Here is a 21,490-nt window from a genome sequence, read left to right as displayed (position 1 = left end):
AACTGCATCATTATCCATTGTGTGAAAAATATATTGTCATAATGTGAAAATAAGTTGTGGGGAGACAACGACCAGTGCTGTGTGATTATGAAAAACATTACAAAATCTCTGTTCATCTGAATCTGATTACAGGAACTCTTCTGATGTTGCACCAAGTACAGTTTCAGCTCACTTTCTCCCACTTTTTTTTTTCTTTTTTTTTTTGGAAAACAAACGGTTTCTTTGGGTGAAAACAGGGTGAATCCTCTTTTATAGTTCAACCATTCACAGACATCAGGCCAATAAGGATCGAAAGTGACCTGTTCCTGTCACAAAGGTCAGTTGTTGTCTTTATGTCCCTAAGGACAACTAATTCAGTCAGAAGTTTTGTTTTTTTTTTTCTGTTGTCTATTTTCTGCTCTTCCATTTCATATTTGTCCTAGCATACTCCACTAACTCTATCACTGGTAACCATTATGCCAGAAAATAGTTTACGCTGACAGATAAATAGAGTGCCTATGAAAATCTCAGTCAAAGGCATTGAACTTTGCTCTTGTCTCAGTGTTCCTGAAATGAGAAAGGCGGCTTGTTTTTTGAGTTATTGTACAGCCTAATTATCAGCAGGACAGTAAACACTCCCATCAGAGAGAAGGAGAGAGAGGGAGAGAGAGAATGGGGTAGAGAGAGAGAGAGGATGGAAATTTTCGGGTGCGTATAAACCTGCCCCTTGGTCGACAGTTTGTCATCAGTCCCCCGCTGTGTGACAGATCTGCCTTTGGAAATTAAACGCGTCTGGTATTAGTGTGAAAGGGGCTAATCAAGGCACCCCTCCACAACCAGTCCCAAAATAGCTCCACCAGGAGTTAGAGAAGTTCCACTTCTTTTGTATCTGTCTCCGCTCACGATGACATACAGAAGAGATTAATTACCCTTATGTCGAAGGCTGGAGTTACGCATCCACAGAGCTTAGACAGATAGGTTGAAATTCAGCTGCTTCTGTGAAACAGTTGTCAGAGAGTGAAGCATGGCCATATCTCACAGTGAGAACCAGCTGGTATTAGCAGGTCAAAACCTGTTTTTCACACAATTCCTGTGCCACTAAGCTTTCAGTTCAATCTTGGAGCCCACTTGTCAGAAAGTAACATTAAGTTCATGTTCATGCTTGGGAAACGATCCCACATAAAACCCTTGTTGAATTGTGCTACTTTGTTTGCTTCGTTTGTTCGTGAGGCATCGTCTGTTCTTTCCTTTATCTGCAAATCAGTTAAACAGTAGTCACAGTTTTCTTTTTCTTTTTTCTTTAGCTTGGTGCGTTCTTACTCATGTATGCACAAAACGTACCCATACATACCACACAGGTGAGAATTTACAGAGGGAGAGGTGTGTCTGTTCGTTTACTGTGAAATTGACCATTAAAGAAATAGAACCCCACCCCTGGAGAACACGGACACACGAATGATGCCGAGTGAGGTTGAATATATAAATATGGTTGATTTTAAATGAATAAATAATTAAGTAGTCATGTCTGTAGGCCTGGTCTTAATGCAGTGAAGTGCATGCGGGGAAATTTACCTAATTCATCAAAAGATGTTTTACATACTGCAAATCAAATACATACTGCATACTGCAAATACATACATGCACTTCAAGTACAGATCAGCTCTCACAACTGTATTGCGCTCACATATAGACCGACTACTCTCAATTTGTGAAAGGGGTGGAGGAGTTTGACTGCCTGTAAATTGCTTCACTAAATCTGTGCATGTGTAATTTTTTTTTTTAACTGTTGGGTTTTTTGGGCACATATGGATAAAAAAAATGAAAACCCTCTATGCTTTCATGCTGTGTCAGAATGTTCACTTCTCACAGAGTGGTTAATTATGTTAGATGCTTCTAAATTTGCCGTTGCACTGAGTTCCAGGCCCATTGACGCATTTGTACTGTTGCTTTGGCAAGGCGGGCAGCCAGTGCCACTTGCCAGTGTATGATTTCACTCACTGACTGGCTATCATGAGGTATGCAAATTCAGTTTGTTTCAGCAGATTAATGATTGCACCTCCACTTGTCACCACCACCCTCTCCAAAGACTGCACATTGTAGGCTCTAAGCACTTAACAGTCTCCTGCATCCCGACAGGGTTGTGAGAGCCTGCCTGTAATTAGACAAACTCTGATGTTTTGCCATCCCCAATGAGAAAGTCAATTATTTTTTAAGCAAAACTATTCAAGGGCGTACTGTAAATCCTCCTTTGAAGGACAGAGTGACCGAAGAAAGTCCACGGAGCTTTGGACGTTTTTAAAGAGATCATTTTGACCTGCCTCCATCTTCTGTTTGGGGTTTTGGGACCAGCAACGGGAGTAGCGAAGGCTTGGGGCAAGGTTAATAGCTTTAATTACCGCTAGGCCATCTTCGCAGGTGGAGGCTGGAGGTCAGGTTTAAAAAATTGTAAGAGGAATTGGGTGTGGAGGTCGCCGGCTCTGGTGACAGACAGCTACTGCATCTGATCTGGCTGCAGGCCCTCAACACTCATTCTCACATACAACCTCTGATCCTCCATCTGCAAGCTGTCTACACCCTCTGTCTATCTTTACAGTACTCACTGACTGACTCTCTCTCTCTCTCTCTCTCTCTCACTCTCTCTCTCTCTGTGTCCCTCCCCCTCTCTGTTTGTGCTGCTTAGATCTGGGTGCTTTTAGCAAGAGGACTAGAGGTGGTGTATCAGTACGGGAGGGCCAGGGAGTGGTGCTTATGTGCACTCCCCCTCCTCATTCACCAGGTAAGAATCTCTCTCCCTCTGTCTGTCTCTCTCTCTCTCTCTCTCTCTCTCTTTCTTTCTTTCTCTGTCTGACTTTCTGTCTCTTTCTCTGACTTTCTCTCTTTTTAGTTGTCTCCTCTGTTTGTGTTTGTTTGTGTGCCTGTGTGCTTGTCAATGTTCATCAGTTCATCAGTTACACCCTCTGTGTGTCTCTATTCCTTTGCTGGTTTCTGTGAAAGTCACTATTATTTGGGGTTAAGCGGGGTAAGAAGTGCTGAGATTGATTGGATGGAGGCAGACAGACACAGCAGAAAACAGAGCTATCAGATAAATCACTTGTGGTAAACCACTTCTTTGGAAGGTCTTATTTTAACCTCACACTACAGCCACCTCTCAAACCAGCCCATCCCAGAGGTCCTAGCTAGCAGACATTCCTCAGTATTGCAACTTCAAGTTAGTGAGTATTTTAGAAAAGGCAGGGATGAGAGGTGAGTCAAGCCGTGTCAAGATCCTTACTTTCTTAGCACAGTTGATACAAGTTAAAGCAGCTTTGACACACGTCTAGCTACATAGCTGAGGAAAAGAGTGTTTGTGAGATAATTGAGAGAATGGTGGACAATATGGAATCAAATCACTCTCTATCCGGTCTGTGTGTGCAGTAATTTCTGGCCAGTGCTGACACAATTCCAGCCCGGTCCTCATCACCCTATCCAGAGAGTTATTTACGGTTGGTAGATAGCATCAGCCGGCTTTTTTTTTTTTTTTTTCTTTTTCACTGAGTGCAGCCTGGCCTCGCTTAGCGCGTGTCATCTGATAACTATAATCCATTATTTTATTGCATTGCCATTCTCAACAGTAAAATATGATTGATTTTTTTTTCTTCCCCCTATATTCCTCTGCCATGAACTCGGGCACTGTGGAGGTCCCACCAATGCACTCGCCATACCAACAGCTAAACACTGGACAACCAAAACACTGCTTCCTCACACCAAGACAGTACTGTCCATTCTGCCATACTTGTACCATTTTCTTTTTTCTTTGTCCGCTTTTTTAAATTTTAAATTTATCTTATTCTTATCTTCACCATCTGTGAAATGAAAATTTTTGTCACCCGCTCTAGGAATTCACTGGCTAACCTCTGAGCATGTCCCTTCCTGACTACTCCATGGAGTGTGTTCCCAGTCTGCCCTCTTACCCTGAGCTCACATTTAGTAGACTGTACCAAATAAAAAGGACACTTGCATAGACTGTTATGATAAGCAGGGGAGTTCATGGGAGAGTTTGTCACCGCTAATCTCAAGTCTCCGCCCATGATCAACTCCTGCATGAGCTTCTGTTCTCTCCAAAACGTGAATCCTCCAAGGGTGTTGTCGACGTTATCTCATGGGTCTGGGGTTCGTTTTTTCCTTTTTTCTTTTTTTTTCTTTTTTCCTTTTTTTTCCTTGCCAAATGCTCAAAGATCCATAGACAGCTGCCTGTACTTTAATTACATAAGAGTTAGAATCCTGGACATCTGTTTTGGCTAAGGAAAAAACATGCAAACATTAATTTAAACATACTTATATGTACCTCTGATACAGAGATAAATAAATAAAATACTAAGCTGTTTTTGCCAAAGTCTTATCCAGGCTTTCACACTAAGATAAAAACTGTGTGTAGCATTTGAACATGTATAAAGGGAAAGAACGCCCTATTCGTTTGAAGCTTGAGATTTTTTTTTTTTTTTTTTTGCCAAATGATTTTTCTGTATGTTTGATTGACAAGGAACTGTAGCTCAGAGAAAATCATTATTCTTTGCTCACAATGCTCAAGAAAGAGCCCCATTAAATGACAATAAAATCCTCTCTACAGTAAAAAGCATACATATGACCACACACACACACACACACACACACACACACACACACACACACACACACCAAGAGCCTGCACCAAGTCTCATGCAGAGCTCTTGTCAGAGTGGACTCCTTTGAGAGTTTGGTGGACTCAACACGCATTTCTCTGATTCATAGTTAGCTTTTTGTGAGAACAATGCGGCAAAAAAAAGAGTGATTTTCCCCACTTATGCCAACTGACTAACGGCCATTCAGACACATGCAGTGAAGAAATGACTTGCTATGTAACCTGTGGGATATTGCCTTGCTTTTGAATTACATTTGTGGAATGTTTGCTGGAAGGATTAATGAGAGATTTATGCAGATGTGAGTGTGAGGAGTGGAGTGAAAATTATACCAGGGCTTATTAAAAGGATTCTTGGGTTAATTTATCTTTTTATTTGCCTGATGCTGTGTTAGGAGGGTTCGTTCACATTAATATGAAAAGATGATTGTAAAATTAAAGTGGCAAAGTAATTGAAAATAATTTGGAATCACTGAGATGTAAATAGGATATTACTCTCAATTTTATTAGCATCACACAGCAACTCTAGAGGAGCTAGAGGAGACTTTGTTTTTTTGTTTTTGTTTTTCACCTTGATGAAGATCACAGACACCCAAAAAAAGCTTGTTGAACACATAGAACAGGAAAGTCATAACGACCTTGCCTTCGTTTTGAGCTGGCCAGACATGAATCACCATTCAGGAAACTTTTCTCTCTTCTATAACTTTTATTTTTTAAAGGAAAGACATGATTTAGAAATTTTAGAAATATAAAAATAGTAGCGTCATAGAACATTATCTGTCGATTATAAAGGCTGCATGTACTTCAAGTCCTCAATATTTTCTCCTGCTGATACTAGAACTTGATACAGTTGCTTCCCTTTCATTGTTGTCTACTTTACTTTTTCATTAAAGGTCTTTTGGCAAATTGTCAGCGCTGATTGGATTTTTTTTTTTTTTTTTTAACGTTTAAAATGTAGCTAGGTACTATTCATAGGACACATTGTGTCCATTTCTATCTGGCCATGACATTAGAACATTTATCAAATATATGAAGATTGTTAAGCATTTGAAACAGTGGAATCTGTACACTCATGTGACCCTGTTCCTATTCATGTTTTATGAGGACTCCTCTCATAAAAGAATCCTTTTGAATTTTGTTTACCAGATAAATATTCATTGTTTACCCTAGTGAAGTTAGCTTTTGTGTCTGAAAAAGATTAAACCTGATGCCTTTTAAAAGAGCCCCCTCCCCGCCAGCGATGAATCAGCCCAGATCCACGGCGACACCTGGACGAGAGCTCATTTAAAATGCAAAAGAAGTCGATGGTCTGTGAAATCAGTGCAGTAATTATTTGGAGAATAAATTGCACCTGGAAAAAACTGATTTTGCCCATCCAAATGACAGTTGATTTTTTTTCCCCTCATCCTCTGTCTTCATCCGCTCTATAAAGATAAATACGGTTTTCTCAGGTTAACATGTAAGGTAAACAGCGTGGTACCTGAGAACTCTTCATTTCCCGTGTCCTGTGGATTTGTTGTGTGTAATGCGGAAGATTGAACGTTGCTTTTAAAAATCACATTGTACCTGAGGGCAGCATGGGACCCGTCTGACGTCCTCTGCCTTGTGCCATTTGATGTTTAAAAGTGTGATCCGACAAAGAATACCTCATTTTTATACACATCTGTCCAACAAAACCTGCCACAGCAGGCCTCCAGACCTTTGTTTGCTAGTCATGAATGACTCCACAGAGAGTAAGAGCCAGACCTGAAAGTTAGAAGGTGATTTTTTTTTTTTAGGGTAAATTAGATTAAAACTTTGAAGAAACTTCTGTTGCCTTTCATCAAGCTTGAGCTCTTACTAACTTTAGTTATAAATATGTGCGCAAAACGGGCTCTACCATTCAAGCGCAATTTGTTTTGGTTAGGTTTTTGTCATATAGCTTTTGGAGATGTCTGATTGACTGATTCTAAATTCCTTAGTTCTTTGCTCCAAAGACAAAACAGGTCTATGATTAATAGTCATCGACTTTACAAAGCCTCCAGTTCTCCTCTACGTTCAGACATGCTCCGTCTGTGCATTCAGTAGGGGGCATTAGCAGTATAGGGAGAGCACTAGAACAAACTAGCCTAAACAAATTGATATTCATTTACTAGTTGACATTCTTTCTACATGTGTCCACCGTGAGAACAGGTGGCAGCACAACAATCTGTTTCAGCTCATTTCAGTTCATTCTGATTCTGTATCCATGAAATGACTTGTCCCCCATACAATATAACGAAACTGGGTGCATTCATGCCATGTGTCCCTCTGCTCTGTAAGTCATTTCTATAGACCAGTTGTCATTTATTTGTTTATTTATTTAACTCGCAGGGCATTACCAGTGAAAATAATTGTCTTCACAATGCACCAGTACAAAACCCATCAGTGACTCACTCTTCTGTGCCACAATATAACATTAATAATAATACGTGACATTGTTTCATGCTACACAATAAGGATGCAAGTCTATCTTCTCATATCTGGAAAGCTCTACCTGAGGATGCGTTACAGCAGTAAGAATAAATAAACATGACCTGCACGTCAGTTCCCAAGTGTTCTCCAGGACCTTTTTTCTGGCAAGGATATCTGCATGCAATGTGTGTGAGTGTGTGAGAGAGAGCGAGAGAGAGGCAGAGAGAGAGAAGAGGACCAAGAAAATCCTTTTGCAAATTGCAGAGGGTTGATCATCCAGCTTATTTGTCTGCTTCCCTCCAGAGATCATCTACAGTTGGGTGTTTAACGAATTCCCCTCCTTCGTGGCTGAGGACAGCCGGCGCTTCATCTCCCAAGAGACGGGAAACCTGTATATCTCCAAGGTTCAACCTTCTGACGTAGGCAGCTACATCTGCCTTGTGAAGAATAGTGTGACCAACGTCAAGGTCCTGAGCCCTCCCACACCCCTGACACTCAGAACAGATGGTAAGAGCTCTTCCATAGAAATACACATCCTTAACACACTCACGCATACACACACACACACACACACACACGCACACACACACACATTCCTCCAGATGTTCTACGTCACTAGTCTATGCCTACAGGGTGTTTTGGATGAGGATAATCGATACATCCTGACCTGCATGTGATGTGGTTGTTTGATACTGTCTGAATGAGTTGAAAAGATATCCTCTCTAGCCACAATACCAAGTTTAGATTTCACTTTTCACTTTTCTGACTTTAGATGATAGGAAAAATGAAAAACTCAGAATGTCAGAACATTATGGTATTATAGCACTAAGGACCTGCCACATGAAATAATATAAAACAGCTTTGCCACGGAGGTAGTGTAGCCTGTATTTTCCACTTTAGGATTAGCTATGAATTCAACCATCTCTGCCTTGTCAAAACAAATTCTCCCTGTCAAAAGAAACTCTTGTTTAATATATAGTGCTTTTCTTAGTCGTTCCTAGTCAGAATGCACTTTTGAAATCTGGTCTTTGTCAGCTTGACAACTTTGTTATTAATAGCCTGCCAATGGCAGCACCTAAGATACATTTCAGGCAAAATTTTTCCAACAAAAAAATGAGGTGAAAGCCCTTATTAAAGGAGCTTTCTTTACTTTCTTTCCCTAGTCTTACTGTAACCATGATATAACGGAATTGAGTCTATAAGTGGCACCAGGCTCTCTCTCTCGCTCTCTCTCTCTCTCTCTCTCTCTCTCTCTCTCTCCCCTCAGTCTATCCCAGGCTTCTTCAGGAGGTCAGAATGACACTGTTGTGAATTCTAAGCATCCCCTCCAAATAGAAAGTGAGCAATGCTTTATCATTGGCCTAGAATGCTTTTTTTTTTTTTCCAAAGACATTGTGTATTGTTCAAACTAGCCACCAGGGAAATCATTTCTCCCGCATAAAATTAACTGAATCAATGGTCTTCACTACAAATTCAGGATTCAGATGCTTTTTACTGGCTTCTTTGGGAACAGGTGCACAAATGCAAAAAAAAAAAAAAAGCTTTTTTTTTTTGCTTTTTTTTTTTTTTTTGGCTGGCTACATCTATCTATCAGCTTAGGTGTGTACCATGCCCAAACGTGCAAGAGTATAGTCCCAGATCAGCATCCTGGCAAAAGGACATCTGTGCCCTGAAGCCAGTGTGTCTTAGCCTTTCTAGCTCATAAGGACACCACTTTCTCAAAAAGCAATCTACCAACAATTTGTTTACATAACCTTGCTACACAGTTAAGCACATTAGCATGCTAAAATGAAATTGGACCACTTACATTAGCATGGAGAAAAGAGGAGTGGGCATCTTGTTGTTCCGGCCTGTACGAGGACAACACTTCACAATCAGATGAGTGTAAAAAGAGATATAGTAAGAGCAAGTGAGATTTTTTTTGTGACTGATATTGACTGGTCACAGGTGACGTCAGAAAAGCAAAAAGGGGCAGGGGAACTAGTTTGTGGCTAAATGTATAGCTGAGTTGTAATATCCATCAAGATGAGGGAGTTCTATAAGAGTACACACACCAGTAATACAAGCGGATTGCCAGATTCTCTTTTTCTCACTCACTCTGTCTAAAGCCAAGACCTGAGTCATTTTCTTGGCAGATGTGAAGTTTCAGAATCCTGGCTTAAAAAAAAAAAGGTTTAAAATGACTTTGGCTTCTCTGGGTTCGATCCACCTCCAGAAAGCAGAATGCAACGAATCAAGTACCATCATTCTGTGAACCACTGAAAAAGGCAAAAGGCATTATATGTAAGGGAGGGGAGGGCAAGAGAGAGGGTAGCAGTACAGCTTTGCTTTCGTCCTTCCTCTAGCTAAGACTCTCTTAATCAAAGCTGCCTGGCTCCAGTTGTGCTCAGTTCCACCTCTGAGAAGGGGGGGTAAGCCATGCATCTTCTGAACATGGATCTGCAGGAGCACCGGGCACATCATCGCTACCACAGGGTGATGAATGGTTTCCTGATAGATGTGATGTGGTTAGAACAATAACTCTTAAAATAATCGTTAGCAGAGTCAGAGAGCAAGCCTTTGAAAAAAGTTTAAAAAAAAAAGACAAAAATAGGTGCAGATGTTGTAATTGCTTGGCCTTGGTTCTTGGTGGGTCAGATCTACCAAGGAGCTGTGGATTAAGGTCAAACAGTTGTTTTTGCCCTGTTCATCGTTTACTCAATATGGACATCTCACCACTACCCCCGTCCTTGAGAAAAGTAGGTGTACTTAGTCTTGTCTGCAGCACTGGTATGCATACCCTGATGAGCATGGGTAAACAAGGGACTCGATTACATTAATTTTGGTGTTCAATGATCCAGAAAATTGTTCCATAACACAAAAGCAGCATTAAAATGCAAACTTTTAGCCAAGGTGCAATAACAGTAACAAAGGAGCCTTTTTTTCTCTCCTCAATTTTAAGTTTTCCACTACCGTCTGAAAAGTTGTTGTGCTTCCGGCAGAAATGACAGTCTCTTATTTGCCAATTCACGCTGCCTAAACAGCTTGACAATCAGCTGAACACGCAGCCGCCCTGTGTATCTATTGCTCTTTTTATTTTTCAATGGCGCCACCAACTCATTTGGGCCAGGTAGCTAACTCACGTGGTACACAGTTGGTCATTCAGAGGAGGCTGTTGAAAGCCAGTGGTTTGTTGCACTGTTAAATGCTCATTTGCTGTCTATTCTCAGGATCCTCCATTGCTTTCTGAATCACCACAGAAATATATTTCACAACAGGCCTTTTCTCTGGCAGCCATTTGGATTCACCCACACGCACACAAGCGCACACACACTTTTGTCCTGTCGTCTTTCAAAAGCATGCATTGAGAGTTTGTGGCTGTGTAAAGTAGTCAGACTGAAGGTTAGACGCATGAAAGTATGTAACTGCTTTAATGACAGTGACATTAAACACAGTGTGAGAGAATATCCATTTTTCGATGCTTTTCTTCTGAGTGAACCTTGAAAAATCAAGACTCTAACGAATATTACAGGAAAGTTTAATTCCAAGATGGAGAGTTTGGATATTCCCCTTTGTCAGGCAGTTGGAGTTGCCATTTGTAAACAAAAAGCATGGTGTCCATCATGTCCTTCCTCCAGTATATTGTATCTGTGTCAGGTCTGTGGAGTCTCGTCTTCGTTTCCTTTAAATGCATTTCAGATTGCTGTAATCATTAGCAAACAGATGTGAAAGGCAGCAGTGGAAAAACGGGTTTTCTTCATCTGGAGCTGGACTTAAAAGCTTAGCTTAACTGATGGCTGCTCAGACCTTCATCAGGTAATTGTTCTGCATGGAGTGACAAAATAAGACACAGGGAAATTGCACTGCACAAAAGCTCCTCCATTTCATCTTAATAAATGGATTAAATTGGAGGGAACCTCCACCCCCCCCCCCCTTTTTTTTTGGCGGTTTGCTTCATGGTGCAACCAGTCCGTGACTCATTCCTATTAATTTTAGCCTCTGCAGACAGTAAATATAATATGAAGAGAACACAGCTGCATAAACTGGTGAAATATTTCAAATTCATTACGCACAGGCAGTTCATTCGGAACCATAAATGTGTAACAAGTAGGGAAATCGAGAATTAAATGAAAAGGTTGTTTAGAGAGGGGATTAAAAAAAAAATAGGAGAAAATAAAATCCTAAAATCTTTTGCTCATGTACAGTAGTCTACAATAACAGTTTTCTTTCTAATGTCTTCCTCTTTATATATGTATATGTATGTATTTATACAGATAGATAGATAGATAGATAGATAGATAGATAGATAGATATCAGAAAGGGTTGCAGACCTCTCACAACATGAAAATTTGCATTACTGTGTATCCTGCCATAGCACAGTGTTTCTCCCACTGTCATCACGGTTGTGGCTTTCTTCTTCATTTCATTTTGAATTAAACAATGCCGATCTGCGTTCATTGTGGCAAAGACGCATTCGAAATTAACGATTTCTGTGTAACGTTTGTAGTTGTGTCATAAAAAAAAAGAAAAGAAAAAAAGAAAAGGAAAAGAAACCAAGCTAACAAGAAATACTCTCATGTAAAATTCATTGTATGGCCTCCTATTTAATAGGACTGATCATGATAATTAGGCAGACTGAATGGGAGTGTTTTCCTGCGTAATTGCGAATTTTCCTCAATTCCACCTGACACATTTCTCCTTCTTATGGACAGAATGAGTCTTTAGCATGCAGTGGAATAAACACAGACAGCATGTCCTCTAGCTACAGAGAAGATGATGAAGAGGGGGAAAGTACAGGAGAACAGGCACTGTGCTCCACTGTATTCTTCACAATGATTATAGTCCAGAGTGGAGAGGGGTTTTGGTTTTTTTGTTTGTTTGTTTGTATTTTAGCTTACTGGGGCAGCTACTCCCATTCCCTCCAGCCCTTTGTTGTGTAATTGCAAAATCATTTAAGATAGAGACCTACCATGCCTGGTGGCCAGGGGGCATTCTGCATGGATTCCCTTTGACACTGATTTGAAGCAAGCAAGCCACTGTCGTGTTACCTCAGTGCAACAGCCGGGCCAGGAAAGAAAAGAGAACAAATAGAATTGACTGTCATTAGGGCACCAGTCCCACTACAGTGCTTTGTGGGAAGTGATATAGGAAGTTACACATTTAAGGTGTTGATCCAGAAGAAATGCGTGACATATTGTCTGAATATTTACTGATTCGTATCTCTGGGTGTTTTGTTGTTCTGCAGTAAACACACCATAGAGCATTTGTTTCAGCAATATCCCCCTCAGACTTGCAAAAAGAGTGAAAGAAAACAAAAAGTTATCCAGCCATATCTGGGACACACTAGTCGTTCTGTGACTCTAAATGAATGAGTGTTCAGATGAGAATTTGGGAAGATGCTAAGGTAGAATTTTTGCTTATGAGAGAAAGAGAGAGAGGAGCAGGGTTGTGAATCATCTTTGGTCTCTGTGGTGAACCTCATGATTTAGAGAGCTCACCCATGCAGTCAGTGCACTCTCCGAGCAGGCTCCAGCCTCCACCTGCCCTCTGTGTACTGGATTTAACATTTAACTCTACACTCTCCTCCCAAATCTGCTTTTACACACAATGCCCAGGTTTTGCAGTCTGTGGCTATATTCTCTCTCCCTCACTTACTCCTTCTGTCTTGCTCTTGTGTGTGTGTGTGTGTGTGTGTGTGTGTGTGTGTGTGTGTGTGTGTGTGTGTGTGCGTGCGTGCGTGCGTGCACCACAGGAGTGATGGGGGAGTACGAACCCAAAATCGAGGTACACTTCCCACAGACCGTCATGGCCGCCAAGGGAGTCACAGTGAGGCTGGAATGCTTTGCCCTTGGGAAGTAAGTACAGCACAAAAAGTCCGTGTGAATATATGTACTGAATGTATCGCCCTCTTCCCACCCTTCGAACACTGTCCCAAGGTGACACTCGCTGTTAATGGGCAATATGTAACCGCATGTTCTGCCATCCCTCTACATTCACGACTCATTAATAATCATAATTATGGCCAGCTTCAAGCAGCAAGGTGGACGAGGAGACATCAACCTTGTGACAGAGATGAAATGGAACCATTTTATTTTCTGTTTTTATTTATGATTCTTTTCTTGTTTTTGCACTGAGTTGTCATCCTGAAGCTGAATGAGCATCTTGGTGTAAGGAAGTCCTCTTGGCTTTCCTGATACACACACACACACACACTGTCTCTTGGTCTGATGGACGATAAGATCTGTGCTGTGATTTAGCCTTAAGGAGCAGAGTGAGTTCTGATAATAGCTGTAAAGAGAAGGCAGGAGGGGGGTGGAGAGACAGAAGAAAAAGAAACGAAACGAAAAGAAAAGACGGAGAGAGCTGCATGCTAGCGGTGGATGCTTTTAATCTCTGTTATGTTCATGTCTAGCCAAGGATACTCGTATGAAAAATGGAGAGAGGGCCTTCTCCCCTGCACAGCCAGGGGGAAGAAATGCACTCCAGTGTACACTCTGTCAAGGATGTGTACAGGCCCAGAAATGATGGGCCAAACAGGCTTTCTCGTATTGAGAAGTGCAATGTCCATCCCCTTCTCTGATGTGGTCTGGTCTGATGCCGCATGTGTCCTCCCGCAGAGTGAGGCTGAATAAAGAAAGAGAGGGGTTTTTTTTCCCCTCTCTCTCTCTCTCTCTCTCTCTCTCTCTCTCTCTCTCTCTCTCTCTAGAGCATTATACCAGATCTCTCAGTCATATATGCTGATATATGAATTCTTTTTGCTGAAGGTCACTGAAGATTCAAGGATATTGTGACTTTTCTTTTTTTTCTCTCTCTGGTTGTTTCTGAAAGACTCCTCTGGTGGAATGTTAGATTATCTTTGTGAAAAGGTCTCTGTAATTCACGTGTATCTGGTTCCATGAAAGTGATTTTAAATCAAATGTCAGAAAACACAACTGCTAAATCACGTACATTTATTTTTAATATGTGTTTATTTGTGCGTTTAATTAACAGAGATATTGGACTGTCTTCTGTGACTCTGTAAAAAAGTGAGCTACGGGCTAAGGGTCATTTGCTGTTCAAGCACAAACGGTTAAATGAGAGTAAACAAGTTAACAGTCATAAAGTTTTACAGTTCAGGTGAGCAAAGAATACAGCAAGTGTTGTTTACTCTCTAGAGCATCATTTTAAAATAGAATGTGTCACATGACACATTACTTTAGAGTGAAAGACTAGTGATCGAAGTGTGATTGTAACAAGAATGATTTTATTTCATTGTAAGTTTCTTAACCAAACCCAGAGAATCTTTTATTTTAAAAATTTCCTCTCGTGGAGGTCTCTCTTTGCCTTATATTGCCTAAGAAAATCATCATTCATTCTTTCAGTAGAGGAGGTATTCATGCATTTATCATTTACAAGAAACAGCATTAACGAAACATGTAGAGTTATTAAATGTTTGAAGATTTTACTTCTAAAAATGGTAAATTCTTAATATTGGTAATGTGCAGCCTCTTGTTAAAAAATACCAAGGTCTGTTTATCCAAACTGTGCAGCAGTATTTTTATTCCCATTAGTAGAACTATATAATAAATGCAATAAAATTTTAGAGATCATTAATAATTTTGTAGAAGTTAAGATAAACTTTAAATTACTAAGATAAAATTTCACTGTGCTAATGACCATTTTTACATGTTTCTGAAAAGATAAATGTGAATAAGTTATTACATAATAATTATTCTTCAGATCTGAGATAATCTGAACCCTGAAATCATAACTGTGTAAAGGTGTTTACACCAGTGAGCCAAAACATTATGACCACATGCCTAATAGGCTGTTGGTCCTCCGTGTTCCACCAAAACAGCGCCGACCTGCCAAGGCATGGACTCTACAAGACCCCTGAAGGTATCCTGTGGTATGTGGCATCAAAACATTCACAGGAAATTTTTCAAGTCGTGTTCATGGCAATGGTATTCCCTGATGGCAGTGGCCTCTTTCAGCAGGATAATGCGCCCTGCCATGCTGCACACATAATTCGGGAATGGTTTGAGGAACATGATGAAATGTTCAAGGTGCTGCCCTGGCCTCCAAATTCTCCAGATCTCAATCTGATTGAGCATCTGTGGGATGTGCTGGACCGACAATTCTGATACATAGTAGCTCCATCTTGCAACTTACAGGACTTGAAGGATCTGCTGCTCATGTTTAGATGCCAGATACCACACGACACCTTCAGGGGTCTTGTAGAGTCCATGCCCTGGTGGATCAGCACTGTTTTGGCGGCACAAGGAGGACCAACAGCATGTTAGGCAGGTGATCATAATATTTCAGCTCATCAGTGTATGTTCATTTTAAGATAGGACTCTGCGTGACAGTCAAAGATCCTAGCTGTAGCTGATGTGTTTCTATGCAAATTGTTGGCTATAACAGTTTGTAGGAGGAAAAGTTAATTGTGTAGGCCTTTGTCTGTGTCTGTATTCTCAGAAAGATTATTTATATAAATGGTAAACAACTGCAGCCTCAAAACCGACCCCTGGAGGACACGATAGGTCGTTCAATTAGTGGCTAATTATTTGAGCAAACATTCTCAACTCCTCTCAAGGTTTCCATCCATTTTACCGTGTCCTCAGAAACAAACATGGAGGTATAAAAAGTACATTATAATGTACATTATAAATTTAAGCATGAAGGTTTTCTGATGTTAAAGGAAAAATTCTCAAGTTATTAACACTGAAAGAATGTTGTCTATAGTTAGTTACCCGTAGGTCTGATCCAAAATCAGAGACGACCACACGAATAGCAAATGAGTTTTAAATTTCATTACTGTGAAAAATGTTACCAAATAGAGGTATGAGTGTTATGTGGTTAAATCGCTGTTGCTTTTCTTATGTTGCCAGTGATGATAATGAGAGACTTGAGTGGTAGAGGATATTCTTGTCAGTTTAACAGAATGTGCATTCACAATGACAACAAGGTTTGGTGATCAGCCCAAGAAAATGGCCCTTGAAAAAAATATGGTCCTGAGAAAATCTCTGTGTCGTTTTCTCTCATTAAGATAATGCCTCTGATCTCTAATTGATTGATTTGGTTAGGGGAGATGGCAAGGCAGCTTATTCATATTCATTTTAGATTTAGGGAGGATTTCAGAGTTTGTTCCTGCGGTTAATTTTGGAGGAGAAAAATAAACAAAAAACAAATGGGATGTTTTGCATAAAACAATACAACTTTTCCATTTGCCCATACATAATCCCAGTACATTTGTGTCTCACTTGTGCTGATTGTCATTATTTGTTATGAATTATTCATCTCCAGAGACCTATCTTAAGTGCAAACAGCACTTCTAATCTACATCCTAAGCACCGAGTAATTGTTTATGGTGCCTTCAAAGAAGCTCTTTGTGAAAAAACGTCGTTTACAATTAATTATCCCTATTAGAGTAATCAGTCATTACCTAAACCTATAGACACAGCTCGACACGTTCTTATTCTCTCGTTCCCCTCATTAAATTGAGCTTCACAGGGTGCTGCCGCTTGGTTCTCAGCAAATGGGCTAAAACCGCAGGACACCTTGGCCTCGGTCTCTTCTCCTCTAAAGTAATTTGGGCCTGTCGGCTCTCCGTATGATTGGAGTCCTCTGGTGAACCGTGCCACTCACCTTCTTTACCTGCAAATGAATGATTTATCAATGTTCCCTTATTAGGAAATGTCAGTCTTTATATAGGACGAAAAATTGAAGCTTGAATTGCTTTTTATTCCGACTGCTGTCAATCAGTATGGATGACGGGCCCAGCAGCCCTGAAGAAAGAGGAGAGGAGAGGTCTTTTGTGTGTTGGAAGGGCTACAGCCTTTTTTTTCTTTCTTTTTTTTTTTTTTTATTCTTATCGGTGGAAAATGCAGTCTGTGCAGCCAGTGGCATTGCTGTAAGTCTACCAGGATGCTTTACAATGGCTGCTTTGTCATATAAGTCAGAGATTTCAAAAACAAACATAAAGACATAGCACTGATTAGGCCTGCTGCTAACACACACACTTGGTAATGTATTTAGTCCTAAAAATGTTATAAGCTATGATCCTTATAAGATCTTTATTATAAATTTCATGGCTAGGAATATTTTTATTTAACCACCAAATTTTTGTTTCCACAGATTTCCACAGTGCCAATGTACTGGCCGCCATGTATCATGTAATTAAGTGATTAAAGGAATTGATTAGCTTTGAAAATTTTTGCACCTGGATATCAAATCCTTCATTAGACACCAATTAAAAAAGGTTACCCTTTAAAAACCTGCAGACACACCTGTCCTCTAGGAAAAGGATGGACCAGCCTTCCTCTCAAGGCTGTGTTTGCAACTCAACCTGATTCAAACTGACAAGCCAGAGAAACTTCATCCTGAGTGCTTAAATGCCCTTGTAGACACTAGGTAGGAAAAGAGAGAGAGAGAGAGAGAGAGAAGTAGGTGGGAGACAAAGATAGAAAGCTAAGGAATGTAACATTTTCATCATGGCTTGAAAGGGTGATTGATATGAGCGATGGGTTTTTGCCACCGTGTCAGGTTTCTATTGGTGAGAGAAGGCTGTCAGACCAAGCTGTCACGCCGGAGTAGCGCTGATAGCATCTGATAGAGAAGGTTACCTGGACGTGCGGCGCACACGGATGAGGTCACATCACACGCTCATGTCACACACAAATAGGGATAGATTGCGCTGTCCAAACACACTCTCCCTAACAGCCATCAGTCTGCACACAGTGATACACTGTGATTATTCAGTCCCCTGTATAAGTACTGGCCCGAATGTTGCCTTTTTCCTTTTCTTGGGGCTGCGCTCATCCAAGAAATGGACCGTCAGACTGTCACAGTTTATTTGAATATACACCCACAAATGCTAGACACTAAGCTTGTAACAAATGTGAATGGTGAATTTAAACAAATTGAACACCTATGTCATCGAAACGAGAAGTCATTTTTCTCTGCTCTCTCTCTCTCTTCCTCTCTCTCTCTCTCTCCCTCTCTCTCACTCTCTCTCCCCCCCTCTCTCTCTCTCACTCTCTCTCACAGTCCAGTCCCAACTATCACCTGGCGGAAGATGAATGGTAACATACCCAAAAAAGCTCGTCTGCGCAAATCACAGGCTGTCCTGGAGATCCCCAATATCCAGCTGGAAGATTCTGGAAGCTATGAGTGCAAAGCAGAGAATTCCAGAGGAGGGACTGCCTTCAGAGGGTACCTACAGGTCTACAGTGAGTATTGCTTTCACAGAAAGGGGGGGGGGGGTGGAGGGCCAAGCATGCATTATAGAGAGTGCAAACACTGACAATGAGTTTATTAGATCAGATCGTTGCTTCACACAGACAAAGACAGTTAGTTATCTCTCAGGGTGTCCACTGAACATATCCTCTGCCTCCACATCTAACTGTGTTTTGACACTGAATCACCTTCCCTTTCCCTGTTGCATAATTTTCTCTGTCCACCCCTGTGATGATAAATGAAGCCAACACTCCTTTCCCATCTCCTTTGCAATCTTTCAGAGGAAGAATAACTATATTCTAAAATTGCTGCTGCCCAATTAAGGTCAAAGGATCCTCTCTCTTTTCTCTCACTAAGGGAATTCCAGATTTCTGACCCACTTTTCTTCTTTGACAGTGATACTGATCTAATTCTGTTGTCCGGAGTCCCTATTCATTATCTGGAGCTTGTCTTCTCTTATCCACGAGATATTGCTCCTAACTAAGATTAAATTTGTGTGGTGTCATAAAAGCAGAGTATGTCCTGAACTGATGACAAATGATGGGTCCCTCTGCAGCTTGGCCTGAACTAGCCTCAGTGTTGCTTGTAATTCTGTTGCATCCTCCATGACAAAGTATTCTCCAAACCCATCAAAATAATTGTCACTTTTACTTCATTTTTTGTCCACTTGTTTGAAATGTTTAACAAACTCATGTCTCATGTTTTTATGTATTTACTTGTGTGGAGCTTTCTTCATCTGATCTGTAGTCGGTCCATATTATTTGTTATGTTTCTTATGAAGGACTTCTTTACAAGGCCTTTCCATTTTTTTTTGGGGGGGGGGGGGGGGGGGGGGGGGGGTTCCCCTGTAAATCCGCTCAACAGACTTTTCTGTGCTCCACAGAGACAGAGTAGAAAACTCTTACCAAACTGATGTTGGACTGTGTCGCATTTGAATAAAAGGGGCTTTTTAGACATTTTACAGAGAGTATCACGGTTTGTATGGGCGTTTGTGATATGGCGAATCAGTAAACAACTGTTACGGCTTTTCTGCCTTTCAACTATCAGCCAATGAGCTGCAGCCGTCCACTCGTCCACCCTGCCAATGCCAGGCACGTCCTGGCAGAATGCTATGCATATGGTCTCATTCTCTTTTTGCCCTGGGTTGGATTGGATGATCATGGTCAGGGATGTTGGTTCTCTGAGTGATGGTTCACAGCTCAGCATGACCTGAGCAAATGACACGGTGCATACGACGTGCAGCAGCTGCAAAACAGACCCCCCCCCCCCCCCCCCCCCCCCCCCCCCCACACACACACACACACACACACACACTCACACTCACCCACAGCCCACCCCCTCAGTGAGAGGCAGACCATAGATTGGTGGTTGCCATGCAATTTGCATCCGGTGTGTGTGTGTGTGTGTGTGTGTAGCATGCTCATATGTACAAGGCAGTGGAGGGACAGGGCATTCAAGCAAAAAAGTTTCATGAACCCAGGCAGGAGTGATATATCCAGGAGTCAGTGCCTTTAGTGGACCCACCCCCACTCCACCCCCTCACCCTGAATCGCCTGTCCTCCATCTCGCAGTTCCCTCTCTCTCTCTCTCTCTCTCTCTCTCTGTCTTTCTCTCGCTCTCTCTCTCTCTTTGTCTCTCTTTCTCTCTCTCGCTCTCTCTCTCTGAATAATAGACAGAATGCTGGGAGCCATGTCTCTGAAGCCTGTGGGCTGCCTTATCAGTCTCACCTGTTCAGAATTATACTATTTGTCTTCTCTTTGTTCATGCGCTAGTAGTGACATCACATCACAAGGTCTTGCACCATGCATCTGCATACTAAGAGGTTTATATTAATTTTAAAGGTGGTTTCCCCTTGAGTTATAACAGAGTATTGATGAGTTTAGACCCAAAAGTGTAACCGGAGGGCCAGATTCCTGCAGCTCGCTCTACTCCCCGGTCATCCACATAATACATACTGATGCATAGTAATCAGGTCCTACTGAACCCCCTGTCTGTATTCAGCAGCAAAGAGGGCTGAAGCTACACAAATATTGCAGTCTGTTCTTTTCTCTCTCTCTCTCTCTCTCTCTCTCTCTCCTCTTTTTTTTTGTTTGGTCGCGGGGGCCAGGTGATGAGGGTTTCTTTTTTTTTTCAAATGATGCTCATTGTCATTAATTGCCATGACTACTGCAGAGGCATTTGCCGTTTGCTAATCCAATAATCTCATGACATAATGATTAATTGCTGATTAACTTTTCCTTTTTTTGAGCATTGAGACAGTTGTTGTTCGGTAAATACTGAGGCTAATGGAGTTACAGGCACTTGCTGCTTTGTTGTAATTAACCCTCGGTGTGCACATTATCAGCGTGAGAGGAGAACCTCTAAGCTTTTAACTGTGTGCAAGTTAAAAATCAGTTCATAATAAATACATTTTTTGTTTCTCAGAATATCCAAAGCTCTGTATAAATGTGTATGTTTACTTCTGTGTGTGTGTGTGTGTGTGTGTGTATGGTTGCGAAGATAACTCTTCCATGTTCTCTTGTTCTGTGTGTAGCTTTCCCCCAGTGGGTCAACGTGATTAATGACACACAGCTAGACAGCGGGGAGCAGCTCCATTGGGACTGCCGTGCCACAGGGAAGCCCAGGCCCACCTACCGCTGGCTGCGCGATGGAGAACCACTCACCCCACAGGTACACACACACGCACACATCCCCCACACACCATACACCTGCCAATCAGCCTGTATACACAGCTACATGCACCCTATATAAACTTACACATACACACACACACACACACACACTCAATGCATTATTCATCACACACTGTACTGTGCACCTGCCAATCAGTCTGTATACACAAGTGAAGTACACTATATGTAACACACACTGCACATGCACACACGCACACACGCGCACACACACACACACACACACACACACACACAATGCATTATTCATCACGCAGTGTGTACGTGCCAGTCAGTCTGTATACACAAGTGACATATACCATATGTAACATACACATACACTGTTGCAACCAATGAAGTGAACCCAAATGTAGAACTCAGACACAGAGTGAAATTTAGAGGTAGGTTTATTGTAGATTAGAGTTATGGAGAATTGTGCTGTTGGAGATATTGACAGGCAGGCAGAGGCACACGGAGGTAGCGGCTGATGAAGACGAAGCAGGTGAGTGGAAACTGGTCGAAATGTATCACAGTTTCCAGGGCGGTGAATGTGGCTGAA

At 41.4% G+C, this 21,490-nt stretch overlaps 1 protein-coding gene across 1 annotated transcript in view; it reads left to right on the top strand.

Moving 5' to 3' along the window:
- cntn5 (contactin 5) overlaps positions 1–21,490 on the top strand; it is a 73,822-nt gene that overhangs the window by 22,346 nt on the left and 29,986 nt on the right. Inside the window, exons 4-8 of the mRNA XM_030764617.1 lie at positions 2,660–2,755; positions 7,370–7,573; positions 12,798–12,900; positions 18,074–18,255; positions 20,796–20,932. Of these exons, the coding sequence (XP_030620477.1) occupies positions 2,660–2,755; positions 7,370–7,573; positions 12,798–12,900; positions 18,074–18,255; positions 20,796–20,932 (722 nt within the window). The remainder of the gene's footprint in view (positions 1–2,659; positions 2,756–7,369; positions 7,574–12,797; positions 12,901–18,073; positions 18,256–20,795; positions 20,933–21,490) is intronic.

This window comes from Chanos chanos, chromosome 2 (assembly GCF_902362185.1).
Source record: "Chanos chanos chromosome 2, fChaCha1.1, whole genome shotgun sequence".
Classification (NCBI taxonomy): Eukaryota; Metazoa; Chordata; class Actinopteri; order Gonorynchiformes; family Chanidae; genus Chanos; species Chanos chanos.
This window is presented reverse-complemented; position numbering and strand designations above follow the sequence as displayed.